Source organism: Bufo bufo, chromosome 4 (assembly GCF_905171765.1).
Source record: "Bufo bufo chromosome 4, aBufBuf1.1, whole genome shotgun sequence".
In the NCBI taxonomy this organism is placed as follows: domain Eukaryota; kingdom Metazoa; phylum Chordata; class Amphibia; order Anura; family Bufonidae; genus Bufo; species Bufo bufo.
Window position 1 is genome coordinate 10,816,885 of NC_053392.1, and position 22,705 is coordinate 10,839,589.

Consider the following 22,705-nt stretch of genomic DNA (forward strand, 5'->3'; position numbering starts at 1 on the left):
CTTCCTTGCCTGGGCGCCAGATTTGCCATAAGTCCAATATTTATGGGACCATCAAGGACGCCAGCTTCAGCAACCTAAAAGATTGCCGGATCTGCAGGCCCAGTCGTAACATCCGTGGGCAAATGTACCACATGATACCATATGGAGTCTGTATACCTCCATGCCCGACCGTATCTCATCTTGCATCCAGGGTAGAGGCCGTATCTTATCTTGTATCCAGGCTAGAGGCCGTATCTCATCTTGTATCCTGGCCAGAGGCCGTATCTCATCTTGTATCCAGGCCAGAGGCCGTATCTCATCTTGTATCCAGGCCAGAGGCCGTATCTCATCTTGTATCCAGGCCAGAGGCCGTATCTCATCTTGTATCCAGGCCAGAGGCCGTATCTCATCTTGTATCCAGGCCAGAGGCCGTATCTCATCTTGTATCCAGGCCAGAGGCCGTATCTCAGCTTGTATCCAGGCCAGAGGCCGTATCTCAGCTTGTATCCAGGCCAGAGGCCGTATCTCAGCTTGTATCCAGGCCAGAGGCCGTATCTCAGCTTGTATCGAGTGTATACAATTTCTCTTTCACATCCTTCCTTAGATCCTGAACAGTTCTTGTTCCCAAACCAAGGAAGGATCTCAGCTCAGTACAATCCTTCCTTCTATCAGAATTAGGGCTCATTCACATGTTGTTTGGGTCCGCATCTGAGCTGCATTTTTTGTGGCTCAGATGCGGACCCATTCACTTCCATGGGGCCACAAAAGATGCGGACAGCACTCCGTTCCGTGGCATAGGCATTTCTATACTGGACGGTTCGTTCCATTCCGCAATTTGCAGACCGCAAAACACAGCACGGTCGTGTAAATGAGCCCTAAGAAAATTCTGAAAAACATTCTGCCCAATCTCCTTGGACATGTCCTTCTTTTCCTTCTTGCTGCCTCACTACGTCTTACAGCATGCCGTTCATCCAGAAGGACTTAACTCTCTTTGACTGCCCTTCACTCAACCCCAATAATAAAACTTCTCAGCTCAGACGCCTGGAAAACATCCGATGCAGTATCCCCGATGTTCGGGCTTTTACTATTGATGACCTATCCATCAGTATCAGATCGGCGAGGGTCCAGCACCCATTCCGGATGTATCGGACAAGGATCTCATAGGTAATATATAAAGCTTCCCGATGTTTCCCATTAGCTTCTTACTGGAACATAGGGCTTATATCTCACCAGTGAAAAACTTCCTTATGGGCAAAATTTCTTCCTTACGTTGACCTAAATGTGCAGAACTAGATACGGACCAGGACCACTGTTTTTGGGGATGCCTTCATTAGGGATCGACTGATTATTGGATTTAACGATATTCATGATTTTCAAAGTTATTGGTATCGGCATCTAATGTTGCCGATATGCCGATAATGTGACCAGCGCGCGTGTTCGCTCAGCAGCACAGGGGAGAAGGAAGCAGTGTCTCCTCCCCCTGTGCTACCGCTGCCAATGAGAGGGGAAGAGGAGGGGAGGGGCTGTGGTCACTGTGCCACCAATGAGAGGAGAGAGGGGAAAAGGAGGGGAGGGGCTGTGGTCACTGCGCCACCAATGAAGTTAGAGCACTCATTCATTCAAATTCAACAGGAGGCGGGAGCTGACTGCAGGATCTTATAGCCGCACCTGACCTCTATGACAGGTAGCTGCGATCCGCGGCAGTTAACCCCTACCTATAGGGACACCTTTTACCTACTTTCATACCCTACCTACAGGCACACCTTACCTACCATCATTACCTACCTACCGTCATACCCCACCTACAGGCACACCCTACCTACCATCATACCCCACCTACAGGCACACCCTACCTACCATCATACCCCACCTACAGGCACACCCTACCTACCGTCATACCTTACCTACAGGCACACCCTACCTACCGTCATACCCTACCTACCGTCATACCCTAACTACCGTCATACCCTACCTACAGGCACACCTTACCTACCGTCATACCCTACCTACAGGCACACCTTACCTACCGTCATACCCTACCTACAGGCACACCCTTCCTACCGCCATACCATTCCTACAGGCACACCTTACCTACCGTCATACCCTACCTACAGGCACACCTTACCTACCGTCATACCCTACCTACAGGCACACCTTACCTACCGTCATACCCTACCTACAGGCACACCCTACCTACAGGCACACCTTACCTACCGTCATACCCTACCTACAGGCACACCCTTCCTACCGCCATACCATTCCTACAGGCACACCTTACCTACCGTCATACCCTACCTACAGGCACACCTTACCTACCGTCATACCCTACCTACAGGCACACCTTACCTACCGTCATACCCTACCTACAGGCACACCCTACCTACAGGCACACCTTATCTACCGTCATACCCTACCTACAGGCACACCCTACCTACAGGCACACCTTACCTACCGTCATACCCTACCTACAGGCACACCCTACCTACAGGCACACCCTACCTACAGGCACACCTTACCTACCGTCATACCCTACCTACAGGCACACCTTACCTACCGTCATACCCTACCTACAGGCACACCTTACCTACCGTCATACCCTACCTACAGGCACACCTTACCTACCGTCATACCCTACCTACAGGCACACCTTACCTACCGTCATACCCTACCTACAGGCACACCTTACCTACCGTCATACCCTACCTACAGGCACACCTTACCTACCGTCATACCCTACCTACAGGCACACCTTACCTACCGTCATACCCTACCTACAGGCACACCCTTCCTACCGTCATACCCTACCTACAGGCACACCCTTCCTACCGTCATACCCTACCTACAGGCACACCTTACCTACCGTCATACCCTACCTACAGGCGCACCTTACCTACCGTCATACCCTACCTACAGGCGCACCTTACCTACCGTCATACCCTACCTACAGGACCACCTTACCTACCGTCATACCCTACCTACAGGCACACCTTACCTACCGTCATACCCTACCTACAGGCACACCTTACCTACCGTCATACCCTACCTACAGGCACACCTTACCTACAGGACCACCTTACCTACTATCATACATTACCTACAGGCACACCTTACCTACCTCCGTACACACCGTTGTGATCATCGCTAGTCACTCTTTAAATGCACGAAGAACACTCTGGTGTCTGTCCATTACAAACTGCAAATCCACTGAGGATTGAGCCCAATTTTCAGTAACATATCTATCAGTTCTTTATATTGCATAAAAGAATTTGCTGAGATCCAGGTACGTGATATCCACAGCATCACCTTCATCCAACAGGCACCATGCTGTTCTGGCTCCAACACGTTGGGTTCAGGAGGACAATTGTCTTGTATTTTAGTAGTTTCCATTATTTTGACTACTAAAGATGTGTTATCCTAAGATCCACTTCTGAATTTGGCTCACACTGCATGTCTGTTTCCAGCCTACTAGGAATGTTATGATTTTGGGGTCTGAAAAAAATAACAAAATCCATTTTTTAACAGGAAATGCCAATAAGAACTTTGCGGGAACCATCATGTTATCGCCGGTAGAAAATGGAGCTATCATTCCGCACTCTTCAGGAGAAAACCTCATTACCCTGCTTGTATATCCAGGGCTTCTGATTTCAGATCTACCACGTAATCCAAATAATAATAAGCAACCTTCTGACCAATCACAGGTGGTTCTCGCAAGTATACCACAATCGCATCTTGGTACACATCAGAAAACTTACGCAGGAGAGAGGCGATATCCCTGTTCACACTGCGGTAAATCTTTTGTCAATAAATCACATATGGTTATACATGAGAGAATTCACACAGGGGAGAAGCCATTTCCATGCTCAGAATGTGGGAAATGTTTTACAAATAAATCAGATCTTGTTAAACATCAGAAACGTCACACAGGAGAGAAGCCATTTGCATGTTCAGAATGTGGGAAATGTTTTATTAGTAAAGCCAAGCTTAGAGAACATCAGAGAATTCACACAGGAGTGAGGCCGTATTCATGTTCAGTATGTGGGAAAGGTTTTTTGGAGAAATCACATCTTATTCAACATGATAGAACTCATACAGGAGAGAAGCCATATTCATGTTCTGAATGTGGCAAATCCTTTAGATGTAAATCAAGACTTGTTGCACACCAGAGATATCACACAGGAGAGAAGCCGTATTCATGTTCTGAATGTGGCAAATCCTTTACATATAAATCAAGACTTGTTATACATCAAAGAAATCACACAGGAGAGAAACCGTATTCATGTTCAGAATGCAGTAAATCTTTTATTTGTACTGCCACTCTTAAAGAGCATCAGAGAAGTCACACTAGAGAGAAGCCATATTCATGCTCGGTATGTGGAAAATCTTTTTCAGAGAAATCACAACTTTTTAAACATAACAGAACTCATAGAGGAGAGAAGCCATATTCATGTTCGGTATGTGGGAAACGTTTTATGGGGAAATCACAACTTATTACACATGACAGATCTCATACAGGAGAGAAGCCATTTTCATGTTCTGAATGTGGCAAAACCTTTAGGTATAAATCAAGTCTTTTTACCCACCAGAGATATCACACAGAAGCGAAGCCGGATTCGCAATGCCAATCATAAGGTGGAGTTACACGGTGTAATCATCAGGCAGATTTTTGGGAGTGAATGCTCGTTCCCGACAGTCTGTCTGTGTTAAACTGCAGGAGATCACCCAATGAAAGAGCGAAACACTCAATCAATTGTCATTAGTGCAGTCACCTAAATTATTGTTTCTGGGCAGCAGATCGCGCCATCTAAACTGCCCAGACACAATGCAGCTGTATGAGCATGAGTGATAGCAATAGTGATCCCTCATCCTCATACTGTGGAGGGGATCGTTGCATGTAAATGCAGTGCTTCACCTTCAATGACCGAGCAGCCGACTGTCGGTAAGGCAAGCTTTCTTCTCGACAATCTGTTGCTCATCTACGCATGTAAATGTGCCTTTAGGGATCATCAAAGAAGTCACATAGGAAAGAAACCATCCACATCTTCCAAATGTGAACAAATGTTTTATAATAAAATCAAAATTTGAAACTCATCAGAAAAGAAACTAAATTCCTGTGTGCGGTGTTGGAAATGCAAAACCAGATGTATAACCCAACACTAAATGGGATTTATTTTTTGAGTGGAAAACTCCTGGATTTGCCAAACACTAATTATATTTACCTTCGAGAAAAACATTGTAGGTATAAGAAAGAAAAGAGGAGCCTTGTTTACTGTCAGAGCAGTGAAGATGAAGTCCCCATGAACCTTGCATCTTCTTAGTGTATTCATACCTCCACCCACACTGCGGCAGACTCCAGAGGAAGGACTCCCCTTGTAGACTGTTATGTAACGTGGACATATCGATATTTGATCTTCATTCATATCGTATATAATGACAAAGGTGATGAAATTAAGATAAAAACTAATAAATAGAATTTACAATCATTTGCTGCCTCTTTTATGTGTCGCGAATACCTGGTGCTGCCCCTCTGTCATAAACAGCCTTCAGCAAGAGTTTATTATAAGGTCCCATTCACACTTATAAAAGTATTTGCAAAGATGGAACTAGGAGTAGGTCAAGATGTGCAAATCTCCCCACACGGACCCATACAATACAATACCCATGCATAATCTATTCACCAGTAAGAAGAGTATACCACCAGCACAGTCCTTCACGTGGCAAGCAAAATCAATGCTCTAATATGTGGCCGAACAAAGCGTGGTCCTTTGGCTTCATGTGGTGCTCCGTTATAATGCAGAGACTCCAAGCAATCTCCATTCTTGTTTCCATGGAGAGCATGCACAGCCAGTTTTACTTTTCCCAGCATACTGATATGATTTAGGGCCAGGCTTTGATTTCACCATTTAAAACCACAGAATGGGACACTAGAGACAGGTCTGGAGGTCTGTAGTTAGCGGCATAGGTCAAGAGATTTCGGAAAGAGGTTAAATATTGTATTTAGGTGAGTAATGGCAGCTGGGGAGAGGCACTGGGGGAGGTGTCAGAAAACAGAATCACCTCTGCAGGTAGTCCAGGAGAAGAAGAGAGGAGACTTCTTCTGTAGACAACAAGTGGAGGGGTTGAAGTTGGTTGGGTACCTGGAGATTATTTCCTGCCAGTTGTTTTCAATCTTATCTTTGAAGAAGTTTCCAGATCTTCAGTACAGAGGTCGGTGATGGGCACAAGAGCTGTAGAGCTGAGAAGGGAGTGAAAAGTTTTAGAGTCATTTGGGGTTATTTGAAAGTGAGCAGATGAGAAAAAGTGAAATAGGCTTGTTTGGCAAGGTGAAGGAAAGAGTTTTTGGGTTAAAGACTATGGACACCTTTTGGGTAATTTTTTTTATGATTCCATTTTACTAATTTTTTGGCTGAATTTTTTTGTTCTGTTTAAACATTTTCAATGGTTTTCTTGATTACAGGGGTTACCTTTCAGTACATTTGCAGGCTATCACTTTCTGCTTACACAGTCCTGTCAGATGACAGCCTATGTGTAACTCTTATCCTTGATCTCCTAACAGCTCATGAACACTCATTATAGCTTAGTTATTTCCAAGCTGATAAGAATATGGGTAAATGAGTATGAGCTGCCAGGAATTCAGAGATAAGCTGTCAGGGCTTCTGTTTGACTGGACTGAAAAGGAACAGAAAGAGAATTAAAGGGATTGTCCGGGTTCAGAGCTGAACCCGGACATATCCCCATTTTCACCCCGGCAGCCCCCCTGACAGGAGCATCAGAGCAGTTCATGCTCCTATTGTCTCCTTTGCCCTGCACTAAATCGTGCAGGGCAAAGGCATTTTTTGGAGATTCGGTGACGTACCGGGGCTCTCCATGGGGCTGCCAGGAAGCCCGGTGACGTCACCGGCACTGATGGGCAGGATTTAGCTCTATCCTAGCCAGTAAAACGGCTAGGGCAGCACTAAAGCCCGCCCATCAGAGCCGGTAACATCACCGAACACACTGCTGGATGGAAGTTTCCACCCGGCAGTGTGTTATTGTAAATAAAAGATTGCTTGCCCTGCACGATTTAGCACAGGGCAAGGGAGCGCATCGGAGCATGAGATGCTAGCCTCAGGGGGGCTGCCGGGGTGAAAATAAGGGTATGTCTGGGTTCAGCTCTGAAGACATTCGTGATTTTCTCCATAAATGTTTGGCACATCTAGGGCATCGCTGAAGAAAACGTGTTTCAGGTGTGTGCCAAGGTTGCCCACATTCTGTGATGGGAAGGTTGGAGTCTAATGGGAGCTGCTTCGTCCAGGGTGGTTTTGAGGGTATGGTTGTAATGATTGGCAGCCAGTTCCAGGCAAGAGAGGGAAGAGATTGGGTCCAGTGATAGCTGTAGGGTGTCAATAAGTTGCTGGGGGTTAATTGCAGAAATGGGAGAGCTTTACGGTTGTGTTAGAAGCATATTTTTTAAAATTAAGTACTGATTGGTTCTTTGTGCTTTAACTATAATTTTGCCTTTTACATTCCTTTTAGTTTAGTGAGTTAGGGATAGTTAGTAAACAAAGCCATGGTTCTGTCCTGGTGATGACCACCAGGCCACATTCCTGAGTAGTTGACTCACAGGACATGAGTACTGCACACCAGACATCCTTAGGAGGAGGGACTGAAAAGTATAAACCTTTGTGCACAAAGACAAATAACTCGGCTCCAGTGAGAACATCGTCCAGGGGAGACGCTGCTATTTCTCTCTTTTATTACCATGAGTTGTCGGCCATGTGCTACATGGACAGCGTGGCAGTGAAAGCTCCGCCATTGTGTTGCAGGCCAGGTGACTAATATCTGCCTTATGTGTGGCAGAGCAAGTAAGTCGAGAGAGGCCAAGAGAAGAGTTTGGATCATCATTTGGGATGTTAAAACCACTCCTAATAAGAACTAGAGAAAGCAGTAAAGTGGTGGACGTCAGTCGTAAGTCATTTGTAGAGCGGTAGACAGAGCGTAAACCCTAAGGCAGGCATCCTCAAACTGTGGCCCTCCAGCTGTAAAACTAAAACTTCCACAATGCCATGCTGTAGGCTGATACCTGTAAGCTGTTCGGGCATGCTGGGAGTTGTAGTTTTGCAACAGCTGGAAGGCCACAGTTTGAGGATGACTGCCTTAAGGCGTTATCTGGACCGTTCCCCCTCCTCCCAACCAGAACATTCCCGAAATAAAACAGATCTGGAACGGTGCATAATGTACAGCCTCCACTGTAATGGTGGAGGTCGCTCCTGGAATTACATGGAGACGTCAGCTGAAGGGATGGACGCTAGCCACATGCCAGGTCCTGTGCCCTCCTCGCCGGATTCTGTACCTGCCGCGTCTGGTGATAAATTGCCTTCTGATTCTGTTAGGCTCCTTCAGCGGAGCGTGTCCTCTGCGGTTACCATGCTCTGTGTGTGGGCGTGATTTCCTCTTATGGAGGCTGCTCATGTCACCGGAGCGCACGGCGTTCCACTGATTTATAATGCTGTGTGTCACAGTCGGACCATAGCAGCGCAGTGTAGGGTAGGGATCCCCTGATCGATGCCCAGTGGAGGGATCCTGAGTCTCCAGTTTATTCTCGCTCCCAGGATAATCTGCTGGATGATGAGGGTCTCACTGGAGGCTGCATGGACAACCTACCCCACTATACGTCTATACAGTCTCCTTGCAGATAGATGATGGGAGTTCTCCTGATGTAAACCTCCAGTCTAGCCTCTACAACGTGATGTCATCAGGTCCTGATACAGGGAGTTCTCATTCATCATCAATGTTACCGTGTGAACGAGAGTCTATAGGTCCTGAGAACAGCCGACCGGGAAATAACTACAACTCCTCAGAGGGGAAAGGATGGGGGTCCTACTACAAAGTGCTGAGGACTACAACTCCCAGCATGTCCAGATAGGAGGAGAGGACCACAACTCCCAGCATGTCCAGATAGGAGGAGATAGAAGAGGAGAGGACTACAACTCCCAGCATGTCCAGGCTGTTATTATGTGATACCAGAGGACATTACAGGAGGAGGTAGGAGAGGACTACAACTCCCAGCATGTCCAGCCTGTTATTATGTGATATCAGAGGACATTACAGGAGGAGGTAGAGGAGAGGACTACAACTCCCAGCATGTCCAGCCTGTTATTATGTGATATCAGAGGACATTACAGGAGGAGGTAGGAGAGGACTACAACTCCCAGCATGTCCAGCCTGTTATTATGTGATATCAGAGGACATTACAGGAGGAGGTAGGAGAGGACTACAACTCCCAGCATGTCCAGCCTGTTATTATGTGATATCAGAGGACATTACAGGAGGAGGTAGGAGAGGACTACAACTCCCAGCATGTCCAGCCTGTTATTATGTGATATCAGAGGACATTACAGGAGGAGGTAGGAGAGGACTACAACTCCCAGCATGTCCAGCCTGTTATTATGTGATATCAGAGGACATTACAGGAGGAGGTAGAAGAGGACTACAACTCCCAGCATGTCCAGCCTGTTATTATGTGATATCAGAGGACATTACAGGACAAGGCAGAAGAGGAGAGGACTACAACTCCCAGCATGTCCTTCACTGTCACAATAAATTCATCAATCGACCATTTTATTCTTCCTCTCCACTGCTGGGCCCTTACCCCAGCACTGATCACATGATGGTGACATCATCACAGGTCCTTCATGATCACCCTGTCTCCATATCTGAGCTCCGCCCTTACCTGAAAGATCACATGACAGTGACATCATCACAGGTCCTTCTCTACCACTTCGTTCCACTGCTGAGCTCCGCCCTCTGCACTGATCACATGATGGTGACATCATCACAGGTTCATTCCTACCACTTCTCTCCACTGCTGAGCTCCGCCCCTCCTGATCACATGACGGTGACATCATCCCAGGTCCTTCAGCTCTTGCAGTGCAGCAGATACAGAGCAGGTCCTGGTCGGTAGTCACTGCTGTGGTGTCTGGAGCCTCTTCTTCTCTCTGGTATCAGCCATTTCTCCAGAATCCCCCTTTATCCCCGGTGCTGGGGGCTCTGAGAAGCGGGGTCTCTCCAGGAGCAGTAAGTGCGGTTCTGGGTCTCACTAATGCTCTTGTCCCTGGAGGATTTCAAGCCTCTCCTCTCCTCATAAAGGCGCCTGCAGTACTAGAAGCCTCCAGCTCCTCCAGTTCTCTCCTCTTCTCCTGAATGACCACCAAGGATGGACAGGAAGGAGATCAGCAGAAGATTATTAGACTTCACCTTGGAGATCATCTCCCTGCTGAGCGGAGAGGTAAACTTTTCTAGATTTCTCTCCTCTTTATTGTATTCTGTAACAAGTCAGACATTGGGAAGGAGAATCTATCATAGGAAGTGATAGGAAGAGTCCAGGGTCCTGGAGAATGGCCTCCAGACCTTCCAAGTGACGGAGAACCTGAAGATCAGCCATCAGTATGGTCAGTGATGGATCATGGAGACCAATAGTCATGTTGTAGGAGCCATGAGAAGGTAAGTAGGCACGTTGTACCCAGGAGGAGAGGAAGCAGAGGAGGAGATGGCCGGAGTGTGGACTGGAGGAGAATTTCTACCACTAGTCTGACATCTAGATGATACTGGACTACAACAAGGAGGCCTCCACTACGTCTAGAGGAAAGAAGGTTTCTCCACCAACATAGAAGAGGAGTCTTTACTGTAAGAGCAGTGAGACTATGGAGCTCTCTGCCAGAGGAAGGAGTCATGGGGGATTCTCTAGAAGAGTCCAGAAGGGGCCTGGAGGTCTGGAGGGTAATAATATTCCAGCTTCTAGTGACTAGATTACTGGAGATTGAGCCATGATCCAGGGAGGGATTCTGAGTGTAGATCTGGAGTCAGGAAGGAATTTATTTCCCTAAGTGTCTCTCTCCATCCACAGGATTACACCATAGTGAAGAAGACATCGGGGGGGACTCCCATCATCCATGAGTCAGGAGGGTGGAGCAGGACCCCCATTACAGAGCCTCCTCCCCTGATACATGAGAAGAAGATCCTAGAACTCGCCCACAAGATGATGGAGCTGCTGACTGGAGAGGTGACACTGCTGGGAATGCTGGGAAATTCTCCAGTAACAGCACTGGAGGGGTCTGGGTGATGACGGTGTCATTGTGTTGTCAGGTTCCTGTAAGGTGTCAGGATGTGGCGGTCTATTTCTCCATGGAGGAGTGGGAGTATGTAGAAGGACACAAGGATCTGTACAAGGAGGCCAACATGGAGGCTCCCCGGCCTCTGACATCACCAGGTAAGAAGAGACGAGGTGAGAAGAGGCCGTGTTAGAGCCTCAGTCCGGTCATGTGCAGTGTGTACACGTGTGTAATGACATGTAATGTAGGAGCTCCACATGTTATTCTCCGGTCACATCACGTTAGAGCCTACATTTCCAATATAAACTCGCCTAAAGAATTATTAGGAACACCTGTTCTATTTCTCATTAATGCAATTATCTAGTCAACCAATCACATGGCAATTGCTTCGATGCATTTAGGGGTGTGCTCCTGGTCAAGACAATCTCCTGAACTCCAAACTGAATGTCAGAATGGGAAAGAAAGGTGATTTAAGCAATTTTGAGCGTGGCATGGTTGTTGGTGCCAGACGGGCCGGTCTGAGTATTTCACAATCTGCTCAGTTACTGGGATTTTCACGCACAACCATTTCTAGGGTTTACAAAGAATGGTGTGAAAAGGGAAAAACATCCAGTATGCGGCAGTCCTGTGGGCAAAAATGCCTTGTGGATGCTAGAGGTCAGAGGAGAATGGGCCGACTGATTCAAGCTGATAGAAGAGCAACGTTGACTGAAATAACCACTCGTTACAACCGAGGTCTGCAGCAAAGCATTTGTGAAGCCACAACACGCACAACCTTGAGGCGGATGGGCTACAACAGCAGAAGACCCCACCGGGTACCACTCATCTCCACTACAAATAGGAAAAAGAGGCTACAATTTGCACAAGCTCACCAAAATTGGACTGTTGAAGACTGGAAAAATGTTGCCTGATCTGATGAGTCTCGATTTCTGTTGAGACATTCAAATGGTAGAGTCCAAATTTGGCGTAAACAGAATGAGAACATGTATCCATCCTCTGATGGCTACTTCCAGCAGGATAATGCACCATGTCACAAAGCTCGAATCATTTCACATTGGTTTCTTGAACATGACAATGAGTTCACTGTACTAAAATGGCCCCACAGTCACCAGATCTCAACCCAATAGAGCATCTTTGGGATGTGGTGGAATGGGAGCTTCGTGCCCTGGATGTGCATCCCTCAAATCTCCATCAACTGCAAGATGCTATCCTATCAATATGGGCCAACATTTCCAAAGAATGCTATCAGCACCTTGTGGAATCAATGCCACCTAGAATTAAGGCAGTTCTGAAGGCAAAAGGGGGTCCAACACCGTATTAGTATGGGGGCACTAATAATTCTTTAGGTGAGTGTACATCACACTTCTCCATAGACTCCATCCACCTGACAGATATAGTGTCCTCTTGGCCTCCATCGGCCGGTACAGTAGATTAAATTTTCTATACAGAGGGTCCTGCAGGAGAACCTGCGCCGTGCCGTATACATGGGGCTTATGGGTGTGTTAATTTTTTTCTTTAAATTAGTGTATCTGAATGTGGATGTTCCTGCAGTAGAACGTGGATATAGCGGTGGAGGCCATCAGACCAGCCAGGGTTATTCCTCTCTGTTATCAGCAGCGGAGCACAGTCTGCTCTGGTTATAAATGATCCGACCTCTCCTGTAAGAAGCCGGGGGATATAGAATCAACAGTTACATGAAAGACTTCTCCCTTAATAAACACTTCTCCTCTCTTCACAGGACAGGGGATAAATGTCTGCTCCTTTTTTTCTCACTGATCATAAGAACAAGGATCCTGTGTCCTCATTTGGAGTGGAGTGGACGTAGCACATGTCCTCCTTCCTCAACTTACCAGCTATCTCCAGCATTTCTACTGACAGTGAGTGGAGCAGCAGACATGTGCAGCCACCTATCCATCCATGTGAGGACACAGGACCCCTGTTCTCATGATCTGTGAGGGTCCTAGTGGTGAATTATTCTATGTGTGGTGACTGGATTTGTTCTGGTTTAGCAGAAAGTTGGTGAGGAGCAGAACATTGTTATTAGGCCCCGATCACTAAATCTAGCAATGAATGAGCTGAGAGAAGTGTCTGATCTATAGAGAGATCTACAGGAGGCCATGTATTCAGTCACTGTGTGCTTGTGTCTCCACAGATGGATCCAGGAGGAGAAATCCCCCCGAGAGATGTCCCCGTCCTCTGTATTCCCAGGACTGTCCAGAGGAAAAGCTCCCAGAGAACCATCAGGTAGATGGAGCTGAGCCCTATACACATCTATATAGGGGGGTCCTGCAGTCATAGAGGGGTCATAGATGGTGGGGGTCTCTTATGTGGATCTGTTAGATTTCCCACCTGTCTGCTGTATTGTACTAAATTGTTACAGATGACAAATCAGGGGGAAGATCTGACTGATATTAAAGTGGAGGATGAAGAAGAGCGGATGATGGGCGATCCCCCGTGTAAGAGTGAGGTGGAGGAGGACATTCCAGTCCATGTGACCACAAGTAAGCTGAGGCAGCTCCATACACAATGGGTGATGGCTGTGGTTTACACTGGAGATCTGCCTGCTGCCGGGATCGGAGGTAGTTTCGATCCCAGCTATTTAACCACTTAGGTCTTACAGTGAATAGCGATCACAGCAATCTAAGAATATTTACTGATCTCACGTAGGGCTGCAGGTTTTTTGTTAGGGCAAGGTCCTAAGAGATGTGTTACATGCAGATTAGCTGTGGAGTTCAGAGATCTGTGTTGGTTACCCACAGCATAAATAGACAAACTGCAGGTTAGTTTACGCATCAGGTTTTTCTCAGATTCATTAAAATCTTATCTTATTTGCTTGTACTGTAAAATGCCACAGATTTATTGATTGCAGGCTAACTACTGACCTCACTTAACTAGTAGTAAACTTATTTTTGAAATTGAAAAAAGGTCAATCATCGAGTTATTCATTCATTTCCATTATGTTGTGGCCTATAGTTACCGGCTCCAAAGGAATAGTAAATATAAAGGAAGGATTCTGGATTTGGCTCAACCAACATGTCTGTTCCTAGACTGTGGTGAAATAAAAATTAATAAAATCCATTTTACATCCTAACAGGAAATGCCAATAAGAACTCTGAGGGAACCGTCATTTTATCGCAAGTAGAAGATGAAGCCATCATGCCGCACTCTGCAGGAGAAAACCTCATTACCCTGATTGTATATCCAGAACTTCTCATTACAGATCTACCACGTAATCCAAATAATTATGAGGAACCTTTCAGTGACCAATGTCAGATTGTTAAAACAAGTCCAGATCTATCATATAATCCTCCTAATCATGGTGAACCTCTTCCTGACCAATCACAGATTGTTACCACAAATACTCCACAATCACATGTTATTACATGTAAGAAAACTCGCACAAGAAAGAGGAGATTTCCCTGTTCACACTGTGGTAAAAGCTTTACAAATAAATCATATCTTATTATACATGAGAGAATTCACACAGGGGAGAAGCCATTTCCATGTTCAGAATGTGGGAAATGTTTTACAAATAAATCAGATCTGGTTAAACATCAGAAACGTCACACAGGAGAGAAGCCATTTCCATGTTCAGAATGTGGGAAATGTTTCATTAGTAAAGCCAAACTTAGGGAACATCAGAGAGTCCACACAGGAGTGAGGCCATATTCATGTTCAGAATGTGAGAAATCTTTTATGGAGAAATCACATCTTCTTCAACATAATAGAACTCATACAGGAGAGAAGCCATTTTCATGTTCTAAATGTGGCAAATCCTTTACACATAAATCAGGTCTTGTTTTACACCAGAGACTTCACACAGGAGAGAAGCCATTTTTATGTCCTGAATGTGGGAAATCCTTTGCACAGATATCAAATCTCGTTATACATCAGAGAAATCACAGAGAAGAGAAGCCATTTTCATGTCCTGAATGTGGGAAATCCTTTGCACAGACATCAAGTCTTGTTGTACATCAGAGAATTCACACAGGAGAGAAGCCATTTTCATGTCCTGAATGTGGGAAATCCTTTGCACAGACATCAAGTCTTATTAAACACCAGAGACTTCACACAGGAGAGAAGCCGTATTCATGTTCAGAATGTGAGAAATCTTTTATGGAGAAATCATTTCTTCTTCAACATAATAGAACTCATACAGGAGAGAAGCCATTTTCATGTTCTGAATGTGGCAAATCCTTTACATATAAATCAAGTCTTGTTAAACACCAGAGACTTCACACAGGAGAGAAGCCATTTTCATGTCCTGAATGTGGGAGATCCTTTGCACATTCATCAAGTCTCGTTATACACCAGAGACTTCACACAGGAGAGAAGCCGTATTCATGTTCAGAATGTGGGAGATCTTTTATTTGTAATGCCAGTCTTAAGTATCATCAGAGAAGTCACAGAGGAAAGAAATAAAATTTTGCTTGTAGTGTTGGGTATACAAAAACAGATGTTTAACCCATCAGGTTATTTTCAGATATTTAACCACCAATAAGAGAGTTTTTTTTTTTTTTGGGTGGAATTAGCCCAGATCTGCCAAACCCAATTTATATTTCCCTGAGATCAATAGTGGCCGCGATCCATGGATGATAAGCATTGTCGGTATAAGGCTATTTTTACACTATCGTTTTCCGGTATTGAGATCCGTCATAGGGTCTCAATACCGGAAAAAAAACGCTTCAGTTTTGACCCCATTTATTGTCAATGGGGACAAAACTGAACAGAACAGAATGCTCCAAAAAGCATTCCGCTCTGTTATCATAACGGAGAGCAAACCCGAGGCATGTTGTATTTTGCTTTCCGCCCTGGGAAAAACTGATCCGTCATGACCCCCAATGAAAGTCAATGGGGACGGATCCGTTTTCTCTGGCACAATCTGCCACAATAGAAAAAGGATCCGTCCTCCATTAACTTCCAATGGAGTTAATGATGGATCCGTCTTGGCTATTTTAAAGATAATACAACCGGATCCGTTCATAACGAATGCAGATGGTTGTACTATCAGTAACGGACGAGTTTTTGCTGAACCCTGCCGGATCTAGCAAAAACGCTAGTGTGAAAGTAGCCTAAGGAGGAAAAGAAGAGCCTTGTTTACTGTCAGAAGATGAGTTGCCCCATGAACCTTGTTTGATTCATGGGGCATATATTGATATTTGTTCTTATCATACAGTATACATACAATGATGATAGTGATAGAATTAAGCAAAAAAAAAACTATCATAAATTAAATTCATAATCATTCGTTTAACAAATTTTTTCTCTCCAAGATCTGCCGCTTAATTTTCTGTCTTGAATACATGAATACCTGGTTCTGCTCCATTGTCGAAAACTATCTCCAGGCAAGGATAACATAAGAAATGTAAATCTTTCCATTCATGTGACCGGTTTTCTCTGTTGTGTGCTGTCTGTTTTTAAAAGGACAGCTCGTGGACCCATACAAGATGTGCCTATTGAGACATGTCCAGTTTTACTTTCCACAGCATACTGAAAGAATTTAGGTCCTGACTTCAATTTGGCAATTTAAAACCCCTTCATTTTGTATGTTTAGTGTCATGGACAAGTTGCTGGGTCTACGTTCAGCAGATCTTAAGTCTTTCTAACAAATTATATTTCACATTATCCTACGGCAGCCTCTCGTACAATGAAGAATGATGGATAAGTATCTGCCAATATCTATGAGCATTGAGGACACCATTAATCCTGACCAAATCCCCAATTCCATTTGCCGAAATGCAGCCCCGAACTTTCAAGGAACCTCCACCAGGTTTACTGTTTTCTGTTACAGTCAAAAAATTTAAATTTTGACTCATCAGTCTGGACCACCTGCTGCCATTTTTCTACTCCACGGTTCATATGTTTTTGCGCATAGTTAAGTCGCTTGGCATGTTGAAATGTTGTTGTTTTTTGTCACAATTCTTTCATGAAAACCACTTCTAGTCAGACTTCCCAGAAAAGTAGATGGGTATACCTACTGTATGTCCCACTGATTTCTGACCTGATGGCAATGATGGACATAGAGGTCGGGGGTGCAGCACTGTGGAGCGCTTTGTGGGTGAGCGCAGTTTAAATTGGATTCTATACTGTATGGGCAACCAGTGCAATGACTGGCACAGAGTGGAGACATCAGAGTAGCAGTTAGACAGTGGATCCTGGCTGCTGCATTAAGGAGACCAATTAATAGTCAGTTACAGTAATAAAGACCAGAATGGATCAGGGCAACAATGAGAGATTTTGTTGTTTCCATAGTGAGAAAGGTGTGGATTCTAGAGATGTTTTTGAGGTGCAGGTGACATAAACAGGCAATATCTTGAACATGTGGGGTGAAGGAAAGATCAGTGTCAAACATAACACCAAGAGAGCCGGCATGCCACCTAGATGTGATGATGGCGCCATACACTGAGATGGATTAGGTAGGTTTGTAGATGGAAAGAACACATGAAGTTCAGTTTTTGAAAGATTCAGTTTCAGATAGAGAGAGGACATAATGTTAGAGATGGTGGAAGGACAGTCACTGGTGTTCTGTAATACAGTAGACGTTATGTCGGGGAATGAAGTATATAGTTGTGTGTCATCAGCATAGAGATGGTACTGGAAACCACATTTGCTGATGGTCTGTTTAATTGGGGCTGTGTACAGAGAGAAGAGGAGAGGGCCTAGGACTGAACCCTGAGGAACCCCAACAACAAGAGGGAAAGGAGAAGAAGTGGAGCCAGCGAATAATAAACTGAAAGAGCGGTCAGAAAGATATAAAGAAAACCAAGCAAAGGCAGTGTCCTTTAGGCTGATAGATTGGAGCATGGTGAGTAGGAGATGGTTGTCTACAGTGTCAAAAGCTGTAGAGAGGCAGAGGAGAATGAGCAGAGAGTAGTCACTGTTGCATTTTGCTGTCAGGAGGTCATTTGTCACTTTGGTGAGGGCAGTTTCTGTAGAATGTAGGGTGCGGAAACCCGATTGTAATGGATCAAAGAGAGAGTGAGCAGAGAGATAGCGGATGAGGCGAGAGTAGACCAGACGCTCCAGAAGATTGGAGAGTTGGTCTGTAGTTACTTGTGCAGGATGGGTCAAGAGATGTTTTTTGTTAATAATGTAGTAACGATAGAGCATTTGAAAAAGGAGAAGAGAGAAGTTCAAGATTTTTGTTAGGTGAGTGGTGACAGCGGGAGAGAGAGACTGGAATAGGTGTAAGGGACTGGGGGCAGTAGTACATGTGGTACGACGAGAAGAAGAGAGGAGCCTGGAGACTTCTTCCATGACTGGGTCAAATGTGGACAGTAAGCCAAAGGAGATGAGAGGGGAAGGGGATCGATGACACTTAGCGGCTGGGAGCTGATTTCATGCCGGGTGTTTTCTCTGTGACGTAGGGGGCCAGATCTTCAGCACGGAGGTCTGTTATAGGTGCCTGCACTTTAGGTCTGAGGAGGTAGTGAAAAGAGTCAAAGAGTTTTTTTGGGTTGTTGGACAGTGATGAGATTAGGATGGTGAAGTAGGTCTGTTTGGCAAGATGAAGGGCAGAGTTATAGGTTCTTATCATGAATTTGTAATGGAGCAAATTCTCAGGTGTGTGAGTTTTTCTCCATAGACGTTTGGCACTCCTGGAGCAATGCTGGAGAAAGCAAGTTTGCGGTGTTGACCAGGGCTGCTTTGGTTTGTGTTTGGAGGTTCTGAGGGTAGGGGGCGCTACTTTGTCCAGGGTGCTTCTGAGGGTAAACCAGCACAATGTAACAAAAGTCCAGCTCACCAAATCCTCTGTGTGCACGGATCAGCTGAGGCAGGGCTCAATTCAAAAGCTTGCAAGAGAAGATAATCCAGCACAGATCAGGGCAGGAGAGGGAAGAGATTGGGGATAATGATGAGTGTAGAGTGTCTGTAAGTGTAGGAGGGTCAATGGCCTGCAGATTTCTGTATGTGTAATAGGTAAGGGTGTGGATTTGTGAGACTAAAGGATGTTGTGGTCAGAAAGCGGGAGAGGTGAGTTATTAAAGTTGCAGATCTCAAGGAATCACTCACCTGGGAGTATTGATGGTCAGACTTTTTTCGCCAATACACCAAATGTGAGATCAATTTGCCCCTGATTACCGCTTTGGAAATTTCCCAGAAAAGTATTGGTTGGGTCTGATGGTCTGCATTGTGTGAGGCCTAACCAGAAGCCGTGTTATAATGGCTTCATTATCACTCAGAAAAGCTTGAAATCTCCAGACATATTCCGATCCCCGCAAACTAGTGTCTTGTATCTCCATCTGAGATCACAAGATCTCCAACATTGGTGTCTTGGACCTTCATTCTAAATCTATAATAATCTATATGCGGCCATGATGCATGGGGGTGCGAATAATGAGTGAATTCTCCATCACCTGGATGATCCTTCCGCCATACAGAAAACAAATAGAATTGTATCTCTCAACCTGGGTGGTGGCGCCCCCCGGAGCGTACTTTTTCTATCCTCCAGTGGGTTCAATACCGTGTCTTGATCTCCCCCAACAATTTTATATTGGGTAAGATTGGAAGACAATGATGCTTAGATGGTCTATAGGGGTGTCCAACAACATCTGAACCCTCCGACCCTCCATATCTGCACTCTCCCCCAAGAGCCGTGCTCTCGCCCGTTTATGAAGTAAGATCAAAACACGCGCCTTCCCATGTACAGCCGGAGAACCCACCACATTACCCACCCATAGTTCTTGCATCCTAACAAAATCATCAGCTGCCAGATGTGTCTCCTGACGAAGGACCATCGTACGCTTCTGGGGGGTCTAAGTCCTTTCACGTTCCAGGAGATGATCCGCATATTATTTTACGCAGGTTTTGGGTATGAAGAAAAATAATGAGAGTAAACCCTAAGGCGTCATCTGGACCGTTCCCCCTCCTCCCAACCAGAACATCCCCAAATAAAACAGATCTGGAACGGTGCATAATGTGCAGCCTCCACTGTAATGGTGGAGGTCGCTCCTGGAATTACATGGAGACGTCAGCTGAAGGGATGGACGCTAGCCACATGCCAGGTCCAGTGCCCTCCTCGCCGGATTCTGTACCTGCCGCGTCTGGTGATGAATTGCCTTCTGATTCTGTTAGGCTCCTTCAGCGGAGCGTGTCCTCTGCGGTTACCATGCTCTGTGTGTGGGCGTGATTTCCTCTTATGGAGGCTGCTCATGTCACCGGAGCGCACGGCGTTCCACTGATTTATAATGCTGTGTGTCGCAGTCGGACCATAGCAGCGCAGTGTAGGGTAGGGATCCCCTGATCGATGCCCAGTGGAGGGATCCTGAGTCTCCAGTTTATTCTCCTGGATGATGAGGGTCTCACTGCTCTTCTCTGCAGGGGGCTGCATGGACAACCTACCCCACTATACGTCTATACAGTCTCCTTGCAGATAGATGATGGGAGTTCTCCTGATGTAAACCTCCAGTCTAGCCTCTACAACGTGATGTCATCAGGTCCTGATACAGGGAGTTCTCATTCATCATCAATGTTACCGTGTGAACGAGAGTCTATAGGTCCTGAGAACAGCCGACCGGGAAATAACTACAACTCCTCAGAGGGGAACGGATGGGGGTCCTACTACAAAGTGCTGAGGACTACAACTCCCAGCATGTCCAGATAGGAGGAGATAGAAGAGGAGAGGACTACAACTCCCAGCATGTCCAGATAGGAGGAGATAGAAGAGGAGAGGACTACAACTCCCAGCATGTCCAGATAGGAGGAGATAGAAGAGGAGAGGACTACAACTCCCAGCATGTCCTTCACTGTCACAATGAATTCATCAGTCCAACATTTTATTCTTCCTCTCCACTGCTCCGCCCCTACCCCAGCACTGGTCACATGATGGTGACATCATCACAGGTCCTTCATGATCACACTCTCTCCACATTTGAGCTCCGCCCCTAGCTTAAAGATCACATGACAGTGACATCATCCCAGGTTCTTTCCTACCACTTCTCTCCACTGCTGAGCTCCGCCCCTCCTGATCACATGATGGTGACATCATCCCCGGTCCTTCTCTCCACCACTGATCCCCACCCCCTGCGCTGATCACATGACAGTGACGTCATCCCAGGTCCTTCTCTACCACTTCTCTCCACTGCTGAGCTCCGCCCCCTGCACTGATCACATGACGGTGACATCATCCCAGGTCCTTCAGCTCTTGCAGTGCAGCAGATCCAGAGCAGGTCCTGGTCGGTAGTCACTGCTGTGGTGTCTGGAGCCTCTTCTTCTCTCTGGTATCAGCCATTTCTCCAGAATCCCCCTTTATCCCCGGTGCTGGGGGCTCTGAGAAGCGGGGTCTCTCCAGGAGCAGTAAGTGCGGTTCTGGATCTCACTAATGCTCTTGTCCCTGGAGGATTTCCAGCCTCTCCTCTCCTCATAAAGGCGCCTGCAGTACTAGAAGCCTCCAGCTCCTCCAGTTCTCTCCTCTCGGTAGAGTCTGAATCCTAGCCAGCTAAAGGACCTGGTCCCTCTGTCTGTTATCAGCTCAGGTTATCTTGGAACCATAGAACCTTATTTATATCTACAAGAGACGCCGGATAGGACATCCCTCAACTTACCAGCACATAATGTAAATGAGAAAATAACATTCAATAGTCTCACTTCTCACTTGTACAGTGTTTATTTCAGGACAGGGTCAGATATAGTCAAGTATCAGAAGCTCAGTGTGAGGCTAAATACCATCTCTGACTTTCTTCACAGGTCAGGGTCACAATGAGATCTAGATCTACTGTTTGAACTGTGGGATTTACATACAAATAAATACTTGAGTGCAAAGTGCGTTTACTTGCGTTAAATTGCATTAGCGGGTTCACTTCCTTTATGGTGCATTGGAAGTTCACGTACATTAGGGGTTTACTTCATTTGGAGTGCAATACAGGGTTCATTTACTTTAGGGTGCAATAGGGGTTTGCTCACTTAAAGGCGTCCTCTCACTTCAGTAAGTGGCGGTTATCATGTAGAGAAAGTTAATACAAGCCACTTACTAATGTGTTGTGATTCTCTATATTGCTTCCATTGTTGGCTGGATTCATTTTTCCACCACGTTATACACTGCTCGTTTCCATGGTTACAGACCACCCCCCAATCCATCAGTGGTGGTCGTGCTTGCACAGTATAGGATAAAGCACTAGCGTATGTGCACTCCCATGGTCCCGGCCACCAGAGAGGCTGGTGATTTTTCTCTATAATGTGCAAGCACGGCCACCGTTGCTGGATTGCAGGTGGTTGGTAACCATGGAAACGAGCCGTGTTCTGTTCTGTTACATTCTTGGGTTGACATTATACAATATTAGACGTGAATAAACCCCTGCTCTGCAATAGTGACAGGGAATACAATTTCTGAAATGCTTCTGTAATTGATGAGCGCCGCTTCCTTTCATTCAATGCTTAAACTTAAGCAAGTTGTACCACATTTAAGCTTCAATAATTTGTCCCACATTTCCGCTATACTCTTTTGGACAACATTTGCGCCTCAATAGCTTTTCCCACAATTCCGCTTGACTCTTTTGGCCCACATTTGGGCTTCTGTAATTTGTCCCACATTTGCGCCTCAATAACTTTTCCCACATTTCTTCTTGATCCCAAATTTTTTAAATAAATTTATCTCCCTTAAATTTGGTCTCTCTTTCTCACGCTCCCTCTCTGGCCTGGAA

At 45.8% G+C, this 22,705-nt stretch overlaps 3 protein-coding genes across 10 annotated transcripts in view; 2 read left to right on the forward strand and 1 right to left on the reverse strand.

Annotated features, from left to right (window-relative positions):
- The window catches only part of LOC120997437 (gastrula zinc finger protein XlCGF26.1-like), a 296,047-nt gene extending 280,559 nt beyond the window's left edge, over nucleotides 1-15,488 (forward strand). The window contains exon 3 of the mRNA XM_040427514.1: nucleotides 14,161-15,488. Within this exon, the coding sequence (XP_040283448.1) occupies nucleotides 14,223-15,488 (1,266 nt within the window). The 5' untranslated portion in view covers nucleotides 14,161-14,222. The remainder of the gene's footprint in view (nucleotides 1-14,160) is intronic.
- The window catches only part of LOC120998305 (gastrula zinc finger protein XlCGF26.1-like), a 4,064,644-nt gene that overhangs the window by 3,335,226 nt on the left and 706,713 nt on the right, over nucleotides 1-22,705 (reverse strand). The window lies entirely within an intron of this gene.
- LOC120998356 (zinc finger protein 420-like) overlaps nucleotides 1-22,705 on the forward strand; it is an 870,654-nt gene that overhangs the window by 295,681 nt on the left and 552,268 nt on the right. The window contains exons 3-4 of one of the 2 annotated variants that reach the window (XR_005778333.1): nucleotides 11,101-11,224; nucleotides 13,219-13,272. The exons of the other annotated variant lie outside the window; for it this stretch is intronic. The gene's annotated coding sequence lies outside the window, so the exon portion shown is untranslated. Of the gene's footprint in view, nucleotides 1-11,100; nucleotides 11,225-13,218; nucleotides 13,273-22,705 lie in introns of those variants that run through there. 2 annotated transcript variants of the gene reach the window in all.